General features: G+C 49.6%; 2 protein-coding genes across 6 annotated transcripts in view; one reads left to right on the top strand and one right to left on the bottom strand.

Annotated features, from left to right (window-relative positions):
• Nucleotides 1-16,303, top strand: part of CHTF18 (chromosome transmission fidelity factor 18) — a 26,851-nt gene extending 10,548 nt beyond the window's left edge. For both annotated transcript variants that reach the window (XM_032970135.2, XM_032970136.2), the window contains exons 14-23: nucleotides 60-158; nucleotides 275-405; nucleotides 2,047-2,212; nucleotides 2,338-2,562; nucleotides 3,180-3,329; nucleotides 3,822-3,952; nucleotides 9,272-9,416; nucleotides 12,059-12,160; nucleotides 13,200-13,260; nucleotides 13,900-16,303. In XM_032970135.2, the coding sequence (XP_032826026.2) occupies nucleotides 60-158; nucleotides 275-405; nucleotides 2,047-2,212; nucleotides 2,338-2,562; nucleotides 3,180-3,329; nucleotides 3,822-3,952; nucleotides 9,272-9,416; nucleotides 12,059-12,160; nucleotides 13,200-13,260; nucleotides 13,900-14,042 (1,353 nt within the window). In that variant the 3' untranslated portion in view covers nucleotides 14,043-16,303. The remainder of the gene's footprint in view (nucleotides 1-59; nucleotides 159-274; nucleotides 406-2,046; nucleotides 2,213-2,337; nucleotides 2,563-3,179; nucleotides 3,330-3,821; nucleotides 3,953-9,271; nucleotides 9,417-12,058; nucleotides 12,161-13,199; nucleotides 13,261-13,899) is intronic.
• LOC116951541 (guanine nucleotide-binding protein G(I)/G(S)/G(O) subunit gamma-13-like) lies at nucleotides 14,329-21,012 on the bottom strand. Of its 4 annotated transcripts, none has more exons than XR_004404251.2 (3): nucleotides 20,391-21,012; nucleotides 16,615-16,820; nucleotides 14,329-14,729 (listed from the first exon to the last, which is right to left on the bottom strand). XR_004404251.2 is itself a non-coding variant. In XM_076073714.1 (3 exons), the coding sequence occupies exons 2-3, from the start codon at nucleotides 16,725-16,727 to the stop codon at nucleotides 14,562-14,564; spliced, it is 219 nt and encodes a 72-aa protein (XP_075929829.1). In that variant the 5' UTR covers nucleotides 16,728-16,820; nucleotides 20,142-20,384; the 3' UTR covers nucleotides 14,329-14,561. The 4 variants fall into 4 exon arrangements, 1 of the variants encoding a protein (XP_075929829.1); XR_012946741.1 differs by having other exon boundaries at nucleotides 16,615-16,764; nucleotides 20,391-20,979; XR_004404250.2 differs by lacking the exon at nucleotides 20,391-21,012 and adding an exon at nucleotides 20,142-20,384 and having other exon boundaries at nucleotides 16,615-16,764.

The following is a 21,012-nucleotide window of genomic DNA, read 5'->3' as shown; positions in this document are numbered from 1 at the left end:
TAGGCCAACTGCCTCTGTGTGCCTCCTGCTTTGTGTTGCGTTTCTCTGGGCGAGGCCAGATCTCGAGCCTGCAGGGCCTCCACGTGGACATGGGCGTGCTCCTGGCTCTCTGTGAGAAAACCGAGAACGACATCCGCTCATGCATCAACACCCTGCAGGTGAGCCTGACTGGCTTGCCGTACTTCCCTCTAGCTCACTGCCCTTCTCTCCTGCTCCCCGCCCTTCCCTCCAGCTCGTTGCCCTTCCCTCCTATAGTTTGTCTTTGCGTGTGCAGTTCCTGCAGGGCCGGCGGCAGAGTGAGCTGAACATTCACACCGTGCAGTCCCTGAGCATCGGCCTCAAAGACCAGACCAAGGGGCTCTTCCCAGTGTGGCAGGAGATCTTCCGGCTGCCTCGGCCACAGCGGTGTGCTCCTCTCACACACCCCCACCGGGACCAGACCTGGGCTCAGTTTTATTCTTCTTCTTTCATGTGGCTGCAGAGCAACAACTGCAATTTCACATTCAGGTGGTCAAGCCAGATAACCTGCGTCAGGAGTAGCAGCGGAGTGTATCATTGCTGCAATGTCTCCTTCCTACTTGTGGGTCGGGCGTTGCCTCGTTATATGTTGTACGGTCTGTTCTGGATGACCACAGTCACACACTACTGGAGAGTTTTTAATTTTACATTTATGCATCAGGTACCCGCATCTGCCATGGTTTTTGCGGATGCGATTTAGGGTGGACTGAGCTTCGTGAAAGATTAAACCCAGGGATCTTGTGTTTTTTTATTATAATTATCAATTTTATTACTATTATTATTTTTACAATTTAAACTGCAGCGTTGTTATATGAAAATACAATTGCAGTATCATTGCATTTCACTACGATTTTCACAATCACAATGGTACTTGACCATCAGGTCTGCCCAACGCTAACCGCTCGCTGTGCACCGACGCTAAGCCCAAGCAGCCAACACTCAACCACGAACCAAGACCCCCAACAACAACCCTGCCCGTAATCCCAAAAACTGTAAAAACTGGTCAAGGTTTCCCCTCTCAAAATGGCACGGGGCCATACTTGATCCAGTGGTGGTAATTCCACATTTCTATGATGCAGGCGAGTCTTTCGGTCAACCACCATTGCCTTCCCCACAAAGCGATACTTGTATTTAGTTCAACCGCAGGAGTTATGGGCTGAATCAACCTCCGAAACCTTCATTTGAACTTCCAGCCTTATATAGATTGCGATCCCCTCCCCCCCTAGTCTGGCCACTGCGCCACCCAACAACGAACCCAAACCAACGTTCATTGCTCCACGCTTTCCTCTGCGTTACGTACGTTTGTAGTCTGGTGTCCGCTTTGAATGTAAGCAGGCAAGTCTCCATTAGGGGCTATCAAAAAGTACGAAGTGGTGGTCGCGGTGTTGGCGGTGATTGTTATTGGTTTCAGTAGGATGGCGATTATCGTTGTTGATGACAAAGGCAAAATCGCCTGATGAAGCTGGTTGTAATTACCAGCAAAACGTCGTACTCAAATTGTAAATGTTTCAGGTTTACTGTCCAACAGACAGGTATGCTGAAGTAGTAACTAACTGGCACATGGACGCCACGGTGGCGAGATGTTAACTACCTCGCCCGGTATACAAGAAGTCGTGGGTTTGGTCCCGTCCATGACGCTTGTGTATGTTCTTCCCGTGGTCGCATGGATTTTTATCCAGGTCCTCCGGTTTTTCCCTGCACATTTAGAAACATGTTTTAGAGTATTTGGCTGCTATAAATTTGCACGTGATAAGCCACTTTCGTTGAGCTATCATTTTTTGATAGCCAGGTCACTTCTGAAAAAGAGCTATGTAGTTGGGTGGGACTTACCTGGTATAAAAAAAATAGTTTACATGATAAACCTCACTAATTAGCTGTATCGGGTGGTGGTGGCGATAATGACACGCTTATGTTTAAGCGATCTTACACAAAAAAGCCTCTATTAATAATACTGGTCGCTAAAGCCTACGGGTTAAATTGTTGTTGACGACGTTGCTATGGTGGCGGCGGTGGTGGCGTGATGTACAGAAAGCGGGTGAGTCGCGACGCTGCCGGTGAGCTGTTCCCCACTGCGCCCTGGGAGGTCGGCGTGGGCCCCACAGAGGGGCGCGCCACGATGAGCACAGGCGCCGCCCGATTCCACAGCTTGCTTCACCTCGTCTCCGCCAACGGAGAGTACGAGAAGCTGACGCAGGTGAGCGACGGTAAAACACGCCCCTTAGCGGGACCTACGCCCGTCCACCGGCGAGTCCGAGCAGAAGGCATCCTTGGCGGACTCCCCTTAAACCCGGCGTCGTACGCCGTTTTGCGCGCGTGCAGGGCCTGTTTGAGAACTACCTGGCCGCGCGCGTCAAGGACCCCCGCATGGAGCTCGTGTGCCTGGGCACCGAGTGGCTCTGCTTCCAGGACCTAGCAAGCTGCTCCATCGTCCGTGGCCAGAACTACGTGCTAATGCGCTACCTGCCCTTCGTGGCCGTCGCATTCCACTTCCTGTTTTCTACCAACTCGCCGCCACGCCTCAACTACCCCAACAGCAACTTCGAGGTGCGCAGCCGTCCGATAGCCAAGAGAGAGAGGGAGGTAGAGGTGGGGAACAGCGCTCGGATTTGTTGTTTTGGCGTGATGTCCCAACGTTTTACTCCACTTGCTGAGAGATTCTTCAGGATGACGAATGGAGCAGCTCGCATTCTCCCTCGATTATGTGATGTTGCCGGCCGCTGCTGGTGGGTGACGAAGGCCAATCGATGTTGTTCATCAGCTTCGTCATTTGCGCATACGACACACAACTGCCGACAGTACAGTCTTGTGCTGTGTCTGTTGGCTGGGGGGAGCTGCGGTGACCGGAGTTTAGAGAGGAGTGTGGATAAGCGATGGCTGCTCAGTGCAGAGGCCCCAAGCAGCGGTGGTCATCCAAAAGTGTGATGTCACAAGAAGTAACATTACTTCCACCGCGTCACTTCTGTGCTTTTCTCATCAGAAGTGTCATCACGTTGGCGTCATTTTAATGACATCTAATATCGCCTATGCTTGATTTATTAAAACGTGGGGAACAGCTATTCTTGTCTTGTTGACCTTATGTATAAGCATACGTATGAATGTGTGGTGCATGTGTATGCACGTGTGCATACAAATTAATGTGTGGCACGTGTCTGGTGGAGTAGATGCAGAGGAAGCTGGCGCTGTCGCAGAACCTGGTGACGAGCATGATCGGGGAGGCGTCGGCACACATCAGAACCCACGTGCCAGCCCTCGCCCTCATTCTCGACTCCCTCTGCCTCATCCTCGACATCGTCTCGCCCAAAATGCGGCCCGTGAGTCACCGCAACCAAATAGTCCCCACGCACGACCAAGCCACGCTGCAGCCGTGCCGAGGTGCCATGTTGTTGTTTCTGCTGCAGAACTCGAGACGGATGTAGATGATGCGGTGACATAACACGCAATGCAATGAACGCTGTCATTAGGCCTGCCCACCTGGCCCTGCTTGAGGCCAGCATAGCACGGTTTGGTCCTGGCTCGGTTGAAAGCCAGTGGAAAACCACCTGTATTGTGAGGGCACCGCACTGGCCAGTGGAAAGGGGATCAAAGAACTACGCTCAACATGGTGTGTGGGAGTAGGGGGCTTCATCTAGCAGTGGATTGACAGATGACTGTAAATGTATATTTTTTACTCTGCCTTCGTCTTGGCTAGGACAAAATGTTAAGACGTCACAGTTTTGTGACTGTTAATAGCAAATGGCTACGGTTATAAAACCCCAGCGTCATTCTGCCGTCTTCACTGTTGTTGTCGCCGCACTCCCTGGCAGGTGAACACGCAGCTGTACAGTGCTCGGGAGAAGCAGCAGCTGTCCGAGTTGGTGGCCACCATGCTCGCATACAACCTCACCTACCGGCAGGAACGCACGCAGGACGGACAGTACACCTACCTGCTCGACCCGTGAGTGGTGCGCGGTACACAAGAAAGTCAAAGATCCCCCCCCTATATAGCCTGTACAGACTGTTGGGGGCAAGTGCTGTTAGCGGGCACCTATGAAGGCCGGCACAGCACACAGAGTGGGGGGCGGGGGGGGGGGTGGCCAGCACAACGCCTGGGCGCTTTATTCTCCCCATTTAAGGCCGAGTCGATCGAAGGGAGGCCCAAGACCAGTTTGGATATTTGTAACGGATATTGGTCGTGAGCGAGAATCGAACTCGGGTTGCCAAGTTTGTATTGCAGTGCGGCAACCACCCCGCTACCCAGTGGCACACAGACAAATACAAAGATCCCCCGGGTCGCCTCAACAGACATTTGGGCCAAGTGCTGTTAGAAAATACCTATGAAGGCCAGCACAGCACACCAAGGGGTGGTTGGCCAGCATCACGCCCGACAGCCTTCGTCTCCCCAGTGGCGATGTTTACACACCACACCAGGTACTCATTTGGAGACTGAGTCGACCTAGGGGAGGCCCGTTACCGGTTCAGATAATTAATTGTCACTGGTGTTGGCTGTGAGCGGGAATCGAACTCGGGTCGCCAGATTTGTAGCGCTGCGCGCTAACCACAGCACACACGCACAACGTGCTTAAACACTCGCGGCTCAAGATTTATGAAAACCGTTATATAAGATCTCTCGCATGTGTTTTCGGATTGTAACGTGTTGTTCGGCATGATGTCCGACTTTTTGCTGAACTTTCTGGGAGCTACTTTAGGAACTGGATCAAGGAGCTCATATCCTTCCTAGATAGCACCGCTCATTTCGCTTCCTGAAGAGGCTCCCAGAATGTGGGGCAAAAACATCGGACATAATTTCAAACAACACATGGGTACAGCCAGGAGAAAATAAACACCCATCGGAGAGCTGTACAACACGACTGCGAAAACTCATGGAGTGGCACTGCTTTTTTTAAAAACACAATGGCGTGATGCATATTTCACAGATTTAACTTTATGGTTGTTTTTCGGACCCCGCTCTAAATACGTTCAAAATTAACGCTAAGCGGATGGACTTTCCAAAGCAGCAATAATCGCACGGGTTGGTGGGTGCAACATGAACCCCCTCGTGCTTTCCAACGCTCATAATCTGTCCCTGCTTTCTCTGGTCAATTTTAAGCCCCTTTTTACCCAAATTCTTGAGTGGGCCTGCCTCTCTTCAGCCAACCCTCCCTTCCCCCGACCACCAAAATAAAAAAAACAGTGAAGAACAAATTTCCATTTCATTTGGATAAACTCCTCCATATCTGCGACATCTGCATATTGAGAGTAAGCTTTTAAGTGTAACGAAATGAAGCGCCCACTGCCTCTGTGTGAGGTGCTGCCTGCCGCGATCACGATGGAGGCAAGGGACAGGTGCCGTATGCGGCGCTCGTCAGCGAATTCAGGGTCGCATTCGGCTGTGCGGAGCGCGGGAAGTGGGAAGCCGCTACCTGTCCCCACATCGTCTTCTACGGATGTCGGGAAGATCCAACGGAAGTGTCCTCTGAATCCTGCTGTTGGCAGCAAAGATTGTCGATTTCGATTGAGACGGAGAGGGCTCTTGTATCGAAACCACGTGCGTGAGGTTGTGGACGGTGTGGTCTGCGGTTATACGGTGTGCAACGTACATACGTGGAGCGTACCGGTGGAAGTAGAACTGGGCCCTCCGATTATTATTTAAGCAAACAATTGCTCTGACAATTAGAAGTCTCTGTTCCCGTGTGTATCGCGGAACTGGAGGTGATGGGTGGGCCCTGTTGACACCATCGGCGTTGTTACGCTGGGCAGGGTGTATGGGGGCGGCCACCATTTTTAAAGGGGCCCGTGTAATCGACAACAATAAAAGGCATCTATTAAAGTTCATCGTTAATTAAACGACTGATTTTCCCCAGCTAAAAATGGGAGGGCGGGAGCGTCGAGGGAGGTCACCATGCTTTGCTGCCCCCCCCCCCCATTGTGGAGCCCAACCCATTGGCTCACAGGCCCCCCTCTGGCTGCTGTGATCCGAGCAATTTCCCTAAAAGGTTATTTTTGCTCTTGAATCCTGGGCTCTGGGAATTTGATGTTAATCCGGACCACAGGTTGCCTGAAGCAGATAGTGGCAGCAACATTTTAGGGGGGGCGGGGGGGCTGCGTTTGTTGTGACCTGCCAAGCCATGAGCCGTGACTCATGCAGAGAGTGATCGCAAACAGCGAAACGCACCCGCTTAATCCCAGCGTTGATTCGCTGAAGGAAATACGGCGTTTAAACGCTCAAGTCTTCGGGTGGAAATGGAAGAGGATTAGGATGGGAGGCAGAAGGGAGCGGCAGGTGGCAGCAAAATGTGTGTGGGGTATTGCGAGCTTTATACGGGGCCCTCTCTTACGAATGATTTGGTGCTTTACGGGCCATAAAAATAACACGAGCAAACCTTTCCCTCTGCCAGTCGTCACCTTGGTGTGGAATTAACCATGCGAGTGGGGAAGTGACGGCTGTGGCAATGGAAGGTCACTCGCCATTGGGGCCGCCCTCTCCAGAGATTGCCGCTGAAGGGATATGCCCTTGACCCTAACTATGAAGTGTCAATTCTTCTTGTCCTCTCACCACTCCTCCCATCTTACACTCACTTAAAAATGGTGTCATGTCCCCTTTCCGTCTTTGCCACCCTGGTCTTCGCGTACATGACACAAGCGGCACCGTTGGCGTGACGGCGGAAGTCGAGCGCGGGCCCCACGTTCTGTCCCGTGGATGTCATTTGGGTTTATGGGCGACACAAGCTGCCGCCACGTGCGCACCAACAGATTGTTTCGACGATGGCTCGTCACGGAAAAGCATGTGCGTGCGTATGCGCACTCACATGTGCCAGATTACCCTCGCGTGTATGTGCACGTGTGTGTACGACTGACGGAGAGAGACGACGGGAGGGAGAGGGAATACCTTACATAAAGGACATTTTCACGAGCAGTGTTAATCCGTCGGACGGGAAGAGAGGGATCTTAGCGCTTCAGATGGAGAGCGGGAAAAAGCAGCTAAACCGACACCGGCAAATATATTTCTACTAAAATCCATCGATGTTTCATTTGAAGCAGAGATATCCTGACTCTTCGTTGTCTCATGCGACCGTGGCCACAGCACGTTGGATTAATCTTCAACTGTGTGGAGACTTGGGTCCAGCCAGCAGCCTTCCGTCCCTCCTGACAGCTCGACCTTTGTCTTCAGGAGAAGAGAAAAGACGTTGTTCACGGCGGGGCTGCTGAAATGCTTCATTTCGCATGGGGATTTCCGTCGTAATGCTGTGGCAGTGTGTATGAAGAAGGTGTGCGTGTATACTTGTGTCGGTGCATGTGCTGTTTTGACTTAAAAGCGCAGCCAGAGTCACGAATTGAGGCAGCTCTCACTCTGCCCATCAGTTGAAGTCAGCATTCGTGCTTGCAGATACCCACTCGTAGTGCCGCCTTTTGTTACTTTCCGCTATTCACCCTCGTCAAATCGGTTTGTCAGAAGTCCACGAAGAGCAGCGAAAAATGGCAGCGGCGGCAATCGAGAAACAAAAAAACCTTCTTTATTAGAAAACCGTGGCCCGTTCTCGGAAAACCATGCTGCCGTTTTGCATCTTAATGTAAGCGCTCGTTTACCGCTCGATCCAATCTGAGCCGCTGGCGCGTTTAGCTAAACCCCCCCGAAGAGCCGGCGACTTGAGACGCATCCTCGGCAAGGTATCCGCTGCGCGCGGGGCCGCGCACGCCGCGGCATGTTCCAAGCACGGTGCCAGGAGCCCATTGTCATCACGGACTGGGGCCTGCCGCTTGCCGCTGCACTGCTGGTGCTGTTGCTCATCTACACCTTCCTCTACATGCCGGCGCACATGCAGCAGCTCGTGCTCAACGAGGGGGCCGAGCTGGCCAACAGGAGCCACGCTGGTGGCGCCGATGCCGGCGCCGTACCCGGAACGCCGTGAAGCGATCGGGCTCGTTGAAGGTTCAGCGCTCGCTGATTCTCACTGCCTTCACTCGCTCAGCTGCAGTCAGTCGTCTACGTATCACTACAACTGTGGTTACCATTCCCGTGAACTTCCTTCCTGAGGATTCGGTCTACGGCGCTGACTGTTTCTTCTGTCTGCTTCTTCCCTCGAACCGCTCGAATTTTAAATTCCCCCCCACCGTCTCTTTACCCAAGTCCTTATACCCTTGCCGATATCAAGAAATGCATTCGCTCTTCGTCTATTACGCTGCCAACGGTGCTCTTTGTTGCTGGCCGCTTGCAGTTTTTTGGGGACCATTTGGGCCCGTGCTCAGCAACTGTGATTTAAAAAAAAAAAAGCTGTGAGGTGATGGCGCGTACAGGAACCCGTTGGGTTGTGACAATTACTCTCGCTCGTCTGGACTCGCAGGCGATGGCTTTGTCCTGCTAGCGAGAATGTGGTGTTTTAACCCTCACAGGGTTGTGTTGGGATAATTGAGGAACGTCTTATTGTGCTCAGTGGTGTGGTGTCTTTTTTGTGTGTGCGTGGCGCTAGAGTTGGGGGTCTGGGAACTCTTTATTAAGAGTCCTCCCAGATGGGGAACATTTCTTAAAATGGATTGGCCAGTCATCTTTCCGCAGAACCCATCATATAGAAGAGTTTTCTCTTTTTCCCCTAATTTTATACTGATTGTGCTTTTTGGTGTCACATCATGAGACCAGGTCACTCTTGAAAATGAGACTCACCCTGGTCACTTGAGTTCTCACCTTGATAAACATTCAGATATTTCTCAAAGCAGTGCAGCCCTTAGTATTAGAGAGCATCCCACTGAAGCGGATATCAGAGCTGCCTCAAAGACTCTTTCATGTGACCTCTGGTCCACACAGTTGAAGGAAGCCGTTACCCATTTGTTTGTGACATGACAGTCAAACTAATATTTAATTCTCAGAGCTGACATTCAGACAAATTAGGTGCAGAACAAATATAGCATGATGGATTTTTTTTCTGAAGTAATTGGGCCGGGGCCTGTGACCATCAACTCTACACTTGAGAAGATGGTAAAAATCACAGGCGACCGCCTGGATTCGAACCCAGCATCTCAGCGGTGCTGGCTCTATGCCATGACCTTGGGCCTCCCGACCGCTGCTGTATAAAGGGTGTTCAGCGATGCTTACCCGGAAAACTAAATAACATTTTTATTTATTTTTGAAATAGTTAAACATTTTGTTATCTTTCCGAATTTCCAAAACGGTTGGTTAATTTTGACGCCGCACGCACGCCTTGTTTACCGACCTGTTACCACGTCCTAACAAGCTCACACCGATTCCATCGATTTATCTCCGTGCCTGTCGGTGCATGCGCAGCAACATGGAGGCGGTGGCACGCTACCCGAGCCTGCCCCAGCGCAAGCAGCTGTCATACCAGATGCGGCAGCTGATAGCGCGCGAGGTGGAGTTGGAGCGGGTGCGGCGCACAGAGGCCGCTGCGATCGCACGCAACTCGACTGAGGTGAGAGGCGCACGCCCATCTCCGCCACTGCCCGCTCGCGCTTTTCTGACACGGTCACTCTTATATCTCTGCCACCGTAGCATCCTTTCCAACCGTCGCATCCCTGCTACCGTCGCATCCCTGCCACCATCACATCTCTGCCATATATCTCGTCCATGCCAAAGAAGTTCAACGTACATACATACATACATCCCTGCTGCCCCTCGTTCACTACTCCTGGCTCGAGCCCTGATCCTTGACCATGATCCCCGTTCCCCCGCCTCCTAATCCTGGCCACTGGCCCATAATCCCTACCTCCAGCACTCCATTTAGTGACCCCTAACCTCCCTTCTACAACCTCTTACCCCTAATCCATAACTTTTAATGTAATCACTTCAGCTTGGCTTTTATCTCTAAACATAACCCTTAATCCGTGATGTCAACCAAAGCAGTACCGGGTAAGTCCCAGTTGCAATTATAATTGGCAATTGAGCAATTGAACATTTGCCTCACAAAGCCAGTTGGGGAGTTGGGCCTCTTCATCATAAGCCACGGTCTATCCACTGCTGTATCAAAGAATCCCCAAGCCGTCACCATTCCTCATGTTCACGCATAGTTACAATCGCCCTTTTGCGTCCCTCCGGTTCCACAGTAGACGTGCTCTTGGACCTATTCCCTCGTTGGGCTGCCATTCCGTCATATGTGACAGCAGGTGGTGGCATGCATTGATTCAAGTATTTGTTATGGATTAGGGGTAAGAGGTTGCAGAGTACTTGGCTGCTATACAATTCCACGTGATAGCTACTTCGTAGTGCTTTCACTTGTGGCCATGTCGCTTCTGAAAGAGCACTAATAGCTCAGTGAGTCTTACCCGGTAAAAAACATTTTTTTAAGAGTTCTTCATTTGGCCCAGTTCATTTTCCACAAACACATCATCATGCTGTCATTTACAATGTTTCTTCCGTTCCCATTTGAATAGCTGTACCTTGTATACACATTCTGATTGTTTAATTTCCATTTGTGTCCCTCTGACAGATCTCATCAATGATACAATCGATTAAGTTGAGAGAGCGACTGCATTGAAAATAACTACTTTGCGTCCGTTAATCAGAACTGATTTGGGGGCCCTCGTGGGTTTGGTTATGGGCGTGGGTCACGATTAGATTCCAGAGTGGTTATTGAGTACCCAGTTGGCACTGTCTCGTTCGTATTGTCCATCTCGTTTGTACTGTCTGTCTCGTTGTATTGTCTGTCCCATTGGTATTGTCTCTCTCGTTTCTATTGTCTGTCTCGTTTCTATTGTTTGTCTCGTTTCTATTGTTTGTCTCGTTTCTATTGTTTGTCTCGTTTCTATTGTCTGTCTGTCTCGTTTGTATTGTCCGTCTCGTTTGTATTGTCCGTCTCGTTTGTATTGTCCGTCTCGTTTGTATTGTTTGTCTCGTTTGCATTGTTCTGTCTCGTTTGTATTGTCTGTCTCGTTTCTATTGTTTGTCTCGTTTCTATTGTCTGTCTGTCTCGTTTGTATTGTTTGTCTCGTTTGTATTGTCTGTCTCGTTTCTATTGTTCTGTCTCGTTTGTATTGTCTGTCTCGTTTGTATTGTCCGTCTCGTTTGTATTGTCTGTCTCGTTTGTATTGTCCGTCTCGTTTCTATTGTTTGTCTCGTTTGTATTGTTTGTCTCGTTTGTATTGTCTGTCTCGTTTGTATTGTTCTGTCTCGTTTGTATTGTCTGTCTCGTTTGTATTTTCTGTCTCGTTTGTATTGTCTGTCTGGTTTGTATTGTCTGTCTCGTTTGTATTGTCTGTCTCGTTTGTATTGTCTGTCTCGTTTGTATTGTTCTGTCTGGTTTGTATTGTCTGTCTCGTTTGTATTGTTCTGTCTCGTTTGTATTGTCTGTTTCGTTTGTATTGTCTGCCTCGTTTGTATTGTCCGTCTGGTTTGTATTGTCCGTCTGGTTTGTATTGTGCATCTCGTTTGTTTTGTCTATCTCGTTTGCTCTTTATATTTCCAATAGCCTAATCGCACATTTGCATATTATATCTGAAAGTCATAAATAATGTATTGTTATGCACACAGGTTGATCCTAATCAGTGATACATGAACTATTAATACTCAATAGCCATGTAACTCGCCACACTGCCAGTTGACTTGCTGGAATGTAATTCTGGGTCATGCTTCACGTCAAGAGCCGATTATTTTTTTAAATGAAATATTTCCCGTCTTCTTTGTATATCGCTTACTGTCTCGTTTTGCGTGGTTTTGTTCACCCCAAAGCATAGTTATTACATTGATTCACCAAATAATTAGCACAGTCCTAAATACTGTAATCGATTACAATTTACGTAGCGTTTGATGCCTAATGCTTTATAGCAATTGTATATTGCAAAGATTGGGTTGTGGTTGGGGAAGAGGGTTAGGGCTACTGATCGGCCAAACCACTGTTTAGCTCTCCAAAGTGTGTTTATTTTTTTAGATTGTACCGTGTGTTGCTGTCCGACATCATGCCGAACAACACGTGAAGCGAAATGCGATAAGCCACGCGGCACAAAGTAATGTTTTTTTCCGAGCGGTTCTGCTGAGCGCCACAGTTCCTCGCCCGTCTACGTGTGCTGCCCTTGTTCAACTGAACTCATACTTCGTCCTTTCTCCACCCCCCCCCCCCAGCGTCGGGACGGGACCAGGGCACAGACAGCGGGACCCAAGAACCACCAGAAGCGCCTGGAGCACTCGCTTCGCAGTATCGTCGTGAACGACAAGTTGGCACCGGTAAGGCAACCGGTCGCCCGTGCAGTGCAGCCCTTCAATTGCTCGCTCACGCCGCTGCTGTCGGAACCACCTCCACTCGAGGGAGCTCTAGGCATTCCCTCGAGGGAGTGTTTGGCCTACGCTACCGTGCTGGCGAGACATCTGGGAAGAGGTGGAATTAGCCACACATTACCCACCACACACCCCCTGCCGGTCGATGGTGGTGTCATACTGCTGGGTGGACAGAAGTGGGGGGGGGGGGGGATTTAAGAAATTTGCACCATTGTTTCAACTGCCACGCAGAGAAATTGATTGAACTGGCGACCTCTGGATTACAAGTGCAGTGTTAACTGTTACACCACGGCAGCATTCCCAATCAATCGTTACCTCTGACTTATTAACGGGTGTTGCTCCTTTGCAAAGGGGGGGGGATCTGGGGGAACGTAGGGGCAGAATAGGAGGAGGGCACATGGTATATTTCAAACCTGCAGCAACAAATTGATTAAAAAAATCAATGTGTCTCCCTACTCAATTTATAATGCGGTGAAAGTCATCACTATTGGCAGTCCCAAGCCAGTGGTCGAAATTCCACATGCCTGTGAACGTGACCAGTCTCTCCATAAGTCAAACACTATTGATGTCTCACAAATTGGTACCTATATTCTTAGCTCTTTCGGTAAAGTCACGTTGAAGGGAAACAATAAAATATATATAAAACAATAAAAATTCTCACGACGTTTCGACCATAACACAAACGGTCGTTTGGTTGAAACGTCGTGATAATTTTTATTGTTTTATATATATTTTATTATTTTATTGCTTCCCTTCAACGTGACTTTACCGAAAGAGCTAAGAATATGAATTACTGCAGTCACGAAAGCTTTAAATCAAAATTGGTACCTGTTCTTGTCAACCCCTAGAGGGATTGCGGTGATGATGGTCTGAGTCGGACTCATTTTTACTTTACATGGCACTGCACTGCTGGATGACATTCCACCCACACATCTTTGAGTTGACCCTTTCCTGGACGTGCGTGCATTGTTCCCCGCTCCCACCCCAGCCCGAGACAGATTTCTTCGGCCGCCCTGTGGCACGACGGGAGCCAGCGCTGGCAGTTTCAGGTGGTTCCCGACCTCACACTGCATCCGCAGCTCCACACCTATGTCACCTCGCTCACTCGTTGCAAGCCGCACATGACAATTAGCACGGTTGGCTACGTACGGTGCAAAAAAAGTGCAACATTCCTACATGACGAGGGTGCCGCTTGCTGTCTAGCCATTGTATTTATTTTTCAAACTCATAATGCATTGTTGTTGTGGAGCATTATACGTGTGTAGTCAGGCTTGTTCACAAATGCTGCTTGATGGGGATTACCAGATGTCATTGGCCAGTGGGCTCGCAACTAAACTACAGCCCTATGCAACACAAAAAGTATATTGCGGTGTTGTTGGAGGATTATCGGTATAAGCATATATAAGCAAGTATCTGTTCCGCGTCTCAATATATACATCAAAATATTGACTTTGCTGATGAGACCCAGAAGGCTGAAACCAGCTTAGAGTTTACTTGGTAAAAAAAAATACTCCTGGGATGGATATTTAACTGGAATGCCAATGGACCCGAGAGACTAAACAAAAGTTTGTATTTGTTATTTTGGCTATTGTCCCTCAGTCGTTTAATTAACGGTGCCGCTACCCCACCCCCACTTCCCCCCCCCCCCACCATCCTCACTGTGTCACCCATCCACGTGGCTGGTGCAGTGCCAGTGGACGGCGTGCCGGTGCCGGAGCCCATCGAGCAGCGCATTGGGAGGGCGGTGGGTGCCAGTGACGTGTGGTTCCGCTTCAACGAGGGCTTCTCCAACGCCGTGCGCCGCAACCTGCACGTGAAGGACCTCCTGTGAACGTTTTGCCTATCGGAGGCGTCGCCGGGGCGTGATTCTCCGTCTGGGGGGTGGCTGTTTGGGGCCACACACCGGCCTTGTGCAGGACTCGGCGAAGACTGCCTTCGGAGGCCACTGCCCGTGAACAACCGATGAGCACCGTTTGACGTGGAACTCGTACATTTCATCACCTTCGTAATACGACGAGGACCGATCCATGCGCGCATCTCACCTTGCTCTCCAACGTGCGGCTATATGAAAGGTCGAAGCAAACGATGCCAGGATGAAAGTACAGTACGCGTTACCGTGTGGGAACGAGATGTGAACGTTTTATTTGGGAAGATAACAGATGCAATACAACGGGTGTATATCACGGGTAAAAAAAAATACTGACATCCATCACACCTTGTTTAATGTTCATAGTTCTAAAAAAATCACAGGACGGGTGACTGACATGACTCTTAACAGCGATTCGCACAAGGGAAAGCGAAGGGGTCATTGTGAAACGGTTGAGCGACACGGGCCCCCGGGGTGCCGCGGTCACAGGATGATGCACTTGCCCTTGTCCACCCAGGGGTTTTCCTTCATGAGCTCGGGGTTGAGGATGGGGTCCGTTGTTGCCCCCTCCTGCACCCAGCCCACCAGACTGTCCCCACGCAGCACACCCACACAGCACACCCCTCCGATGACCACGGTCTGCTGCATACACTGCGAAAGAAGGTTCAACACATACGTACGTGCCCCCGCGTTAATCGCATACAACACATGCACGCAACATGCTGTACATGGTGTATGTGTGTACGTGTACATCTGGTATTTGATTTTTTTTAGTGTGTAAGCCGAGATCTTCACAATAAAAGTCTGTATTGGTTCTATCGTTACACCACTGCTCTGTGTTCTAATGCTTGTGTAGTTTTCCGTGGTCGTGCCGTGTCGCTCTCAGACTTGTTTTCTGGCTTTACCGCGTGCCGTTCGGTTTGATGTCCGACGTTTTACTCTGCAAGCGCAATCAAAGAGCTCTATTTTTTTGTGTCCTGCTCACAAAAGGGCCTTCCAGTTGCAAACAATGAACGCTGTTGTGGAAGGGGTTCATAGGGAAAGAGCCGACCGGTAATACCAGATTGCGATTAAGCTCTGCAGCAAAAGCGCTCTTGCTCGTTCGGAGGTTATCAGGTCAGCTCACTGGCCAGTGGCTGATTGCGTAGAACACCGTGTTGAATTTAGGTATTTGCAGGACATTTAGAATCCTCGTGAAACACTGCTGTATGTTCTCCAGCTGCCTCCGTCAAGGCAGTGCTCCTCCGAGCCGAAAACTTCAATCCAACGTGATGTGACATGCACCCCTTGAGGGGCTTTCTTTTCCCTTGGTTTTTCATTAAAACGAAAACAAGTGCACTGTGAACTCTGTGACCCGAGTTCAGTTCCCGGTCACGGTTAACATCAGTGGGCAAGGTCCTGGGTAGCCACCTTCACCAACCCGCGTTGACCGGCGTGATGAAGTATGGTCAAACAACCCGCATGACCGACACGACATGGGGAGGAGGAGGCCTTCCAATTGCCACTCCCTATGGCATGCAGGCCCTGGCCCTTATGTCGTTATCCTTAAGGAGTCAGTCCCTGAAATGTGTCAGTTATTTTTGGGTTTCTGCTTGCGATGTTTGCAGTTAGAACAGATAAAGTTTGGAAAAAGTGATTAAACAATATACCTCCAGCAGTGGATAAACCGTGGCTGACGATGATGGGTGGAGCGTGCCAACTCTTGTTCTGCCTTTGCCGGGCAAACACTGGCAACATCCTTAATTTTCAAACAAATGCAATTGCTGTATGTGATTTAAATGATCATTTGCTCAACTTTTGTCAACTCCCCACTGTTGGTTGTGGATTGTTTAACCATACGTCATGACCATCACCCTCGCTGGTTGGTGAAGTCGAGAGGCCCACGACTGTCTATTACACGCCACTGATGTTAGCCGTGGACGGGAATCAAACTCGGGTCTCGGTGTGCAGTGCTCAAATCGCTGTACTACTCTTCCACCTTGGTGACTTAAAGGAGCAATAGTACCTTTGTAAAAAATATATATATATATCACTATGGTGCTGTTGTGAATGGAAGAGATGTAATTTGAGAACCGATGTAGCTAGCAGTGCAACAGCACCTTGTGTTGGAGAACAGTCAGACGATGGCATTGACAACGATTATACTTAAGTAACTTGATCAGACGTTTGTATCCACATTCGTGACACATCTTGTAACGCGTCAATAAAAAAACACGTGACTTTCATTGTCTGGTGTATGAACTTATCTGAATTATTCGCAAAATACAAACTAAATTCATTTGATAGGTTTTCGTTTTCACGATAATACATTTTCAGCTACACCCTCCACCATCCGGCCGAACAAATCAAATCAAGTTGTCACGACAATCGATTTGGCTTTTCAGCAATCCGGAGCAAGCCAAGTGTTGGACCGTAGGCAACCGGTTGCGCGGCTGCTTAAGAGATGTCTACGCGGAAGCTAGTCGGTTGCAATGCAACTGAATGCTCACGGGTGCGTGTGTATGCGCGCAGGGCACGGGGGAGTGAAGGAACGCACGCGGGGATGGTGACGGACGAGAGCTCCCGCGCGTACTCCAGCTGATACCGGAGGCTCTCGACCTCCAACTGCATCCGCGGCTCGTCCATCTCATCATCGTCTTCATCTTCCATGGTGGCTCCAGGTGGAGGTCACGGACCTCTGCTCGCGCTTTCAGCCGGGCAAGATAATTGCACGCGGAAGAGGAGGAGGAGGAGTTTGCGGCACTGGGAGAGACGAGAGGAACGTTTGGTTTTCGCAGCCAACGTTATGATTCGTATTTTGAATTTTGGGACGGGCCACGTAACGATCTGGTTCAAATGTGTGTTGTGAAGACCAGTGGGGGATTAAGCTCGTGCGGGGCCTGTAGCATATGTTATAAAGGGGCCCGGAAAAAAAACATGAAAACACATACATTTTTAACTTGCAAGGTAAAGTCATTGTATTATTGTATTCGCTATACAGCCAGATAATATGACAAATCGCTAACCTTAAACACCCGGTCGTTCGTAAAAGTTTAAGGCGGTATAGTACTATAGTCATAGAGCAAGTGCAGAATTACTGAACCGGAATTGATAGCTTGAAAGCGTTTAGCGCGTAGCATTATGTAGTAGCTACATGTGTAGTAGCTACATGTGTCGTAGCTACAGCTACATGTGTAGTAGTTACATGTGTAGTAGCAACTTTTGCGACTAGGATAATCCGGCACTGGTGAAGCCCCTCCGCCACCACACGACACAGCCAAAGGAACTATCTTTTTTTTATTTAAAGCTTTCGTGACTGCAGGGATTCATATTCTTGGTTCTTTCGGTAAAGTCACGTAGAAGGGAAACAATAAAATAATAAAAATATAAAACAATAACATTCTCACGACTTTTCGACTGCAACACAAGCAATCATCATCAGGTGTGAAAACCACAACAAGAAAATTTGCTGTGGTTTTCACACCTGATGATGATTGCTTGTGTTGCAGTCGAAACGTCGTGAGAATTTTATTTTATATTTTTATTATTTTATTGTTTCCCTTCTACGTGACTTTACCGAAAGAACCAAGAATATAAAGGAACCATTTGTCGCGCGTACAATCGTTTGGTTCGGTATTATTCTTCAACTTACAGATGAGCTGAAACAATAGTGGGCGCGTGTTAAACGCTTGTCTCCTGGAAGACCACATTCTCCACATTATAGGACGCATCCCCAAGTTTTCGAATTAAAACAGGGGGAGATGGCTTGTGTCCTATGCGGTAATTCACAATGCCGTGCGCCACACCACTCGACCCTTTACAGCAGTTACAAATTGTATCTAAATAGATCCGAACTAAATGTAAAAACAACTCAACATGTTCGTCAATAAAAGAAGAACCGTACATAATAGGCGACGTTTCGGGCAATGTTCCCTTTTTCATAGCACATGAACGCTGTGCTAAATAAATGTGTCGTCCACAAGGGTATCGTTCACAAGTTGGCTTCCACGCGTCTCGCTCCGATCACGCGCTGTGCATTACGTTCTGTCGAGAAGCGGGAATCCAGCCACGTGGAATCGCCACTACCTTTAGATATTTTTTAACACGCGTTATCAAATTTCGCGATATGAGATTCGCGTAGCTTTGTAATTGTGCATTGCGGTCGTAATGCTTATGGGTTTAGTGCCTCCAGTAGGCACGGGAGACTTAAAAGCGAAGGGTTTTTTTTTTTAACTGCACTTCAACCGACTGCATTCCAAGTCCGCCATGAGTTATTTCTCTAACCCTTGCGACTTTACAATATGTTACTGCCTTGTGACGCACAGAGCTGTCAGTGGGACACAAAGACGCGCTCGCGTGCACAAATCAAAGACAAAGACACACAAAGACAAAATATCCTCCGTGCAGCCTCAACAGACTGTTGGGGCAAATGCTGTTAACGAGCACCGAAGAAGGCCGGAACGTCACACGAAGGGTAATGTAACCAGCACCACGCCCGGCCGCCTTTGTCTCCCTGGTGTATATTTTTACGCATCGCATCAGGTACTCATTGTGGGCTCAGTCGACCTAGATGAATCCCAGGACTAATCCCAGGACTAGTTCAGATACCCGGCACTGGTGTTGGCTGCGAGTGGGAATCAAACTCGGGTCGGTTGGGCTTGTAGTGGGTTCAACTGAGTCGCAGACGGACTCTTTGGAGGCAACACATTTATTTATACCAACACGAAGGGGTAACTGCCCCTTCACCAGATAACAACCTGTGGTGGTGGACCACCAGGCTAACTACACTGGGAGTAGGGGGCCGTCCATAAATGACGTCACGCGATTTTGAACGATTTTTGACCCCCCCATCGTCACACAGGCGTCACAAAAAGCAACCCCCCCTCCTCAAATATGACGTCACAAAGCTCTGCCCCCCCCCCCAAAATACAACATGCTTCATATCGCTTTAAACTATTGTCATTTTAGTGCGTATTTAATGTGCCGCTGCACTCTGATGTTGTAGGAGGAAACATTTATAAAAAAATATATATAAGTAGAACGTGTTGTCTATATTTATTTCAAGTTGCGCATTTTGATGTGACGTTACGTTTCTCAACCCCCCCCCCCTCGTCACACAGCGTCACAAATGTCTGACCCCCCCCCCCCCCCCCCAGCTGCGTTACGTCATTTATGGACGGTCCCTAGATACAACGGACAGGAACCCAGCTTGGGTCCAGGTCCACGTCTTGGTGACTCTTCTCGGACGCAGAACGTAGATTCTTCAGGATATTCTTTGGGTCTTTCGGTAAAGGCACGTAGATTGTGATAACCACAGCAGCCGGTCCCTCTCGAGGACCCGGCTTCTATCCTCCGTGGCCGTGGCTGGCTCCGCCCTTAGCCACGACCACCTTCGAGAACCCTCGAGCAGGATCTCGGCCCTGTGTAGACTGTACCGGTCACGTGTACTTCGGGGTCAACCAGAGTGCCACGGCCTTGAGTAACCCCATGCCCGGCACTCTCACACCCTACCCTGTAGGGGTCGGCACTGCACGCAGAGCGTGGTGCCATCCAGCACTGCCAATGAGTGCTCACCGAGCCCCTCTAGGGCCGGTACTACACCCACATACACGTGGTGCCCGCTAAGTCGCTACATCGCACGCCGTGCCTCTCTGGGGCCGGCATGACACAGTGACATCCGCGATGTCACTCCAAGTTCGTAGCGCGGCGATCTAAACACTACGCCACCGTGACACAGAAGACCGTTATATTTAAGTGATTAGAGTATCCAAACTGCGAATACGATGACGTCTTATAATAATAATAACGACCATGCCGTCAATAACTCTGGACTATGTTTAAAGAGGCACTCATTTCACGGGGGTCATAAGTATACATTTATAACTGGAATCATATTTGCAAATGCGTATCTTGTCCAGTAAATGAAACATATTCATGAAACGAGCAACGACAATCACGATATAACGATACCGTTTCGTCGAACTAACGAAACGGTATCGTGAGATAACACAGGCGCTTGTAAATCGCGTAAGTAGTGTATGCGTGTGCGCGCGCGCGTAGCTCCACGTGTTCACCGAGACTTACCTGCACGACACGGTCTCGTGCACGTGTTTATAAAACGTCTTAGTGGCGAGACGCGAGTTGGATGGATGCGTGTGATCACGTAGCACACAGAAGACAAAGGTCCCCGCGTAAAGCCTACTCGCACAGGTGTGGACGAGGGCTTGTCAGTGAGCACCTATTAAGGGTGGCGCGGCGCACGAGCGGGTGGCGTGGCCGGAAGACAAAAAAAACCCCACCACGTAGCGCACGCTCACAACGCAGCAAACTCACTTGTAGCCCAGGTGTGCTGCTATGCGACGTTAATTCTCCACTGCTGGCTTTTATCACGATTCGTGGTCCGGGGCGGAGTCAGGCGGATGGATGGACGGGCGCTCGTTGGTTGCCGAGAGGTGGCGTTTTGATGTGGATTTTTTGGGGGATTATGACAACAATATTCGTAATGCACGGATTATGGGCCTGCGGAATACAAGACGAAACCCAAATCTGATAACGCCCCGAAGCTTTCACAGCGAAATAAAGCCGAGATTTATGCGACAAATGCGGTCGTGCTGAGCCGCCCGAACATCTGTCCGTGTGTGTGTGTGCGCGCGCGTGTGTGTGGGAAGCGGCGTGGTTCGGTAGCAGCGGTGGTTTCATTTCTTCTCGCTCACAGTTATGCCCTTCCCTTATCTATGCTTGTGAAACGTGGAGCCTTCTGAAGGAACATCTGCGCCGGTTAAAAAAAAACATTCATAGTAGCCTACCCGCGATCCATCCTGGATTTAACCGAGCCGGGTTGTGTGAGGAGCTCGTAAATCCTTGAGAGATCTGGACACATTCCCATCAGTGAGCTCTTTCTACAGATGAGGCTGCGTTGGCTGGTTCACGTAGCCCGCATGCCCAGCCAACGCAT

Source organism: Petromyzon marinus, chromosome 43 (genome assembly GCF_048934315.1).
Source record: "Petromyzon marinus isolate PM22_M1 ecotype Great Lakes invasive population chromosome 43, UKy_Petmar_22M1.pri1.0, whole genome shotgun sequence".
Lineage (NCBI taxonomy): Eukaryota > Metazoa > Chordata > Hyperoartia > Petromyzontiformes > Petromyzontidae > Petromyzon > Petromyzon marinus.
This window is presented reverse-complemented; position numbering and strand designations above follow the sequence as displayed.

Excerpts from the sequence above, each read along its gene's own strand:
- LOC116951541 (XM_076073714.1), bottom strand. The coding sequence starts at position 16,727 with ATGGAAGATGAAGACGATGATGAGATGGACGAGCCGCGGATGCAGTTG. Across the intron at positions 14,668-16,614 it reads TCGTCCGTCACCATCCCCGC|TCTGGTGGGCTGGGTGCAGG; the intron begins GTGCGTTCCTTC and ends GCGTGGGGACAG.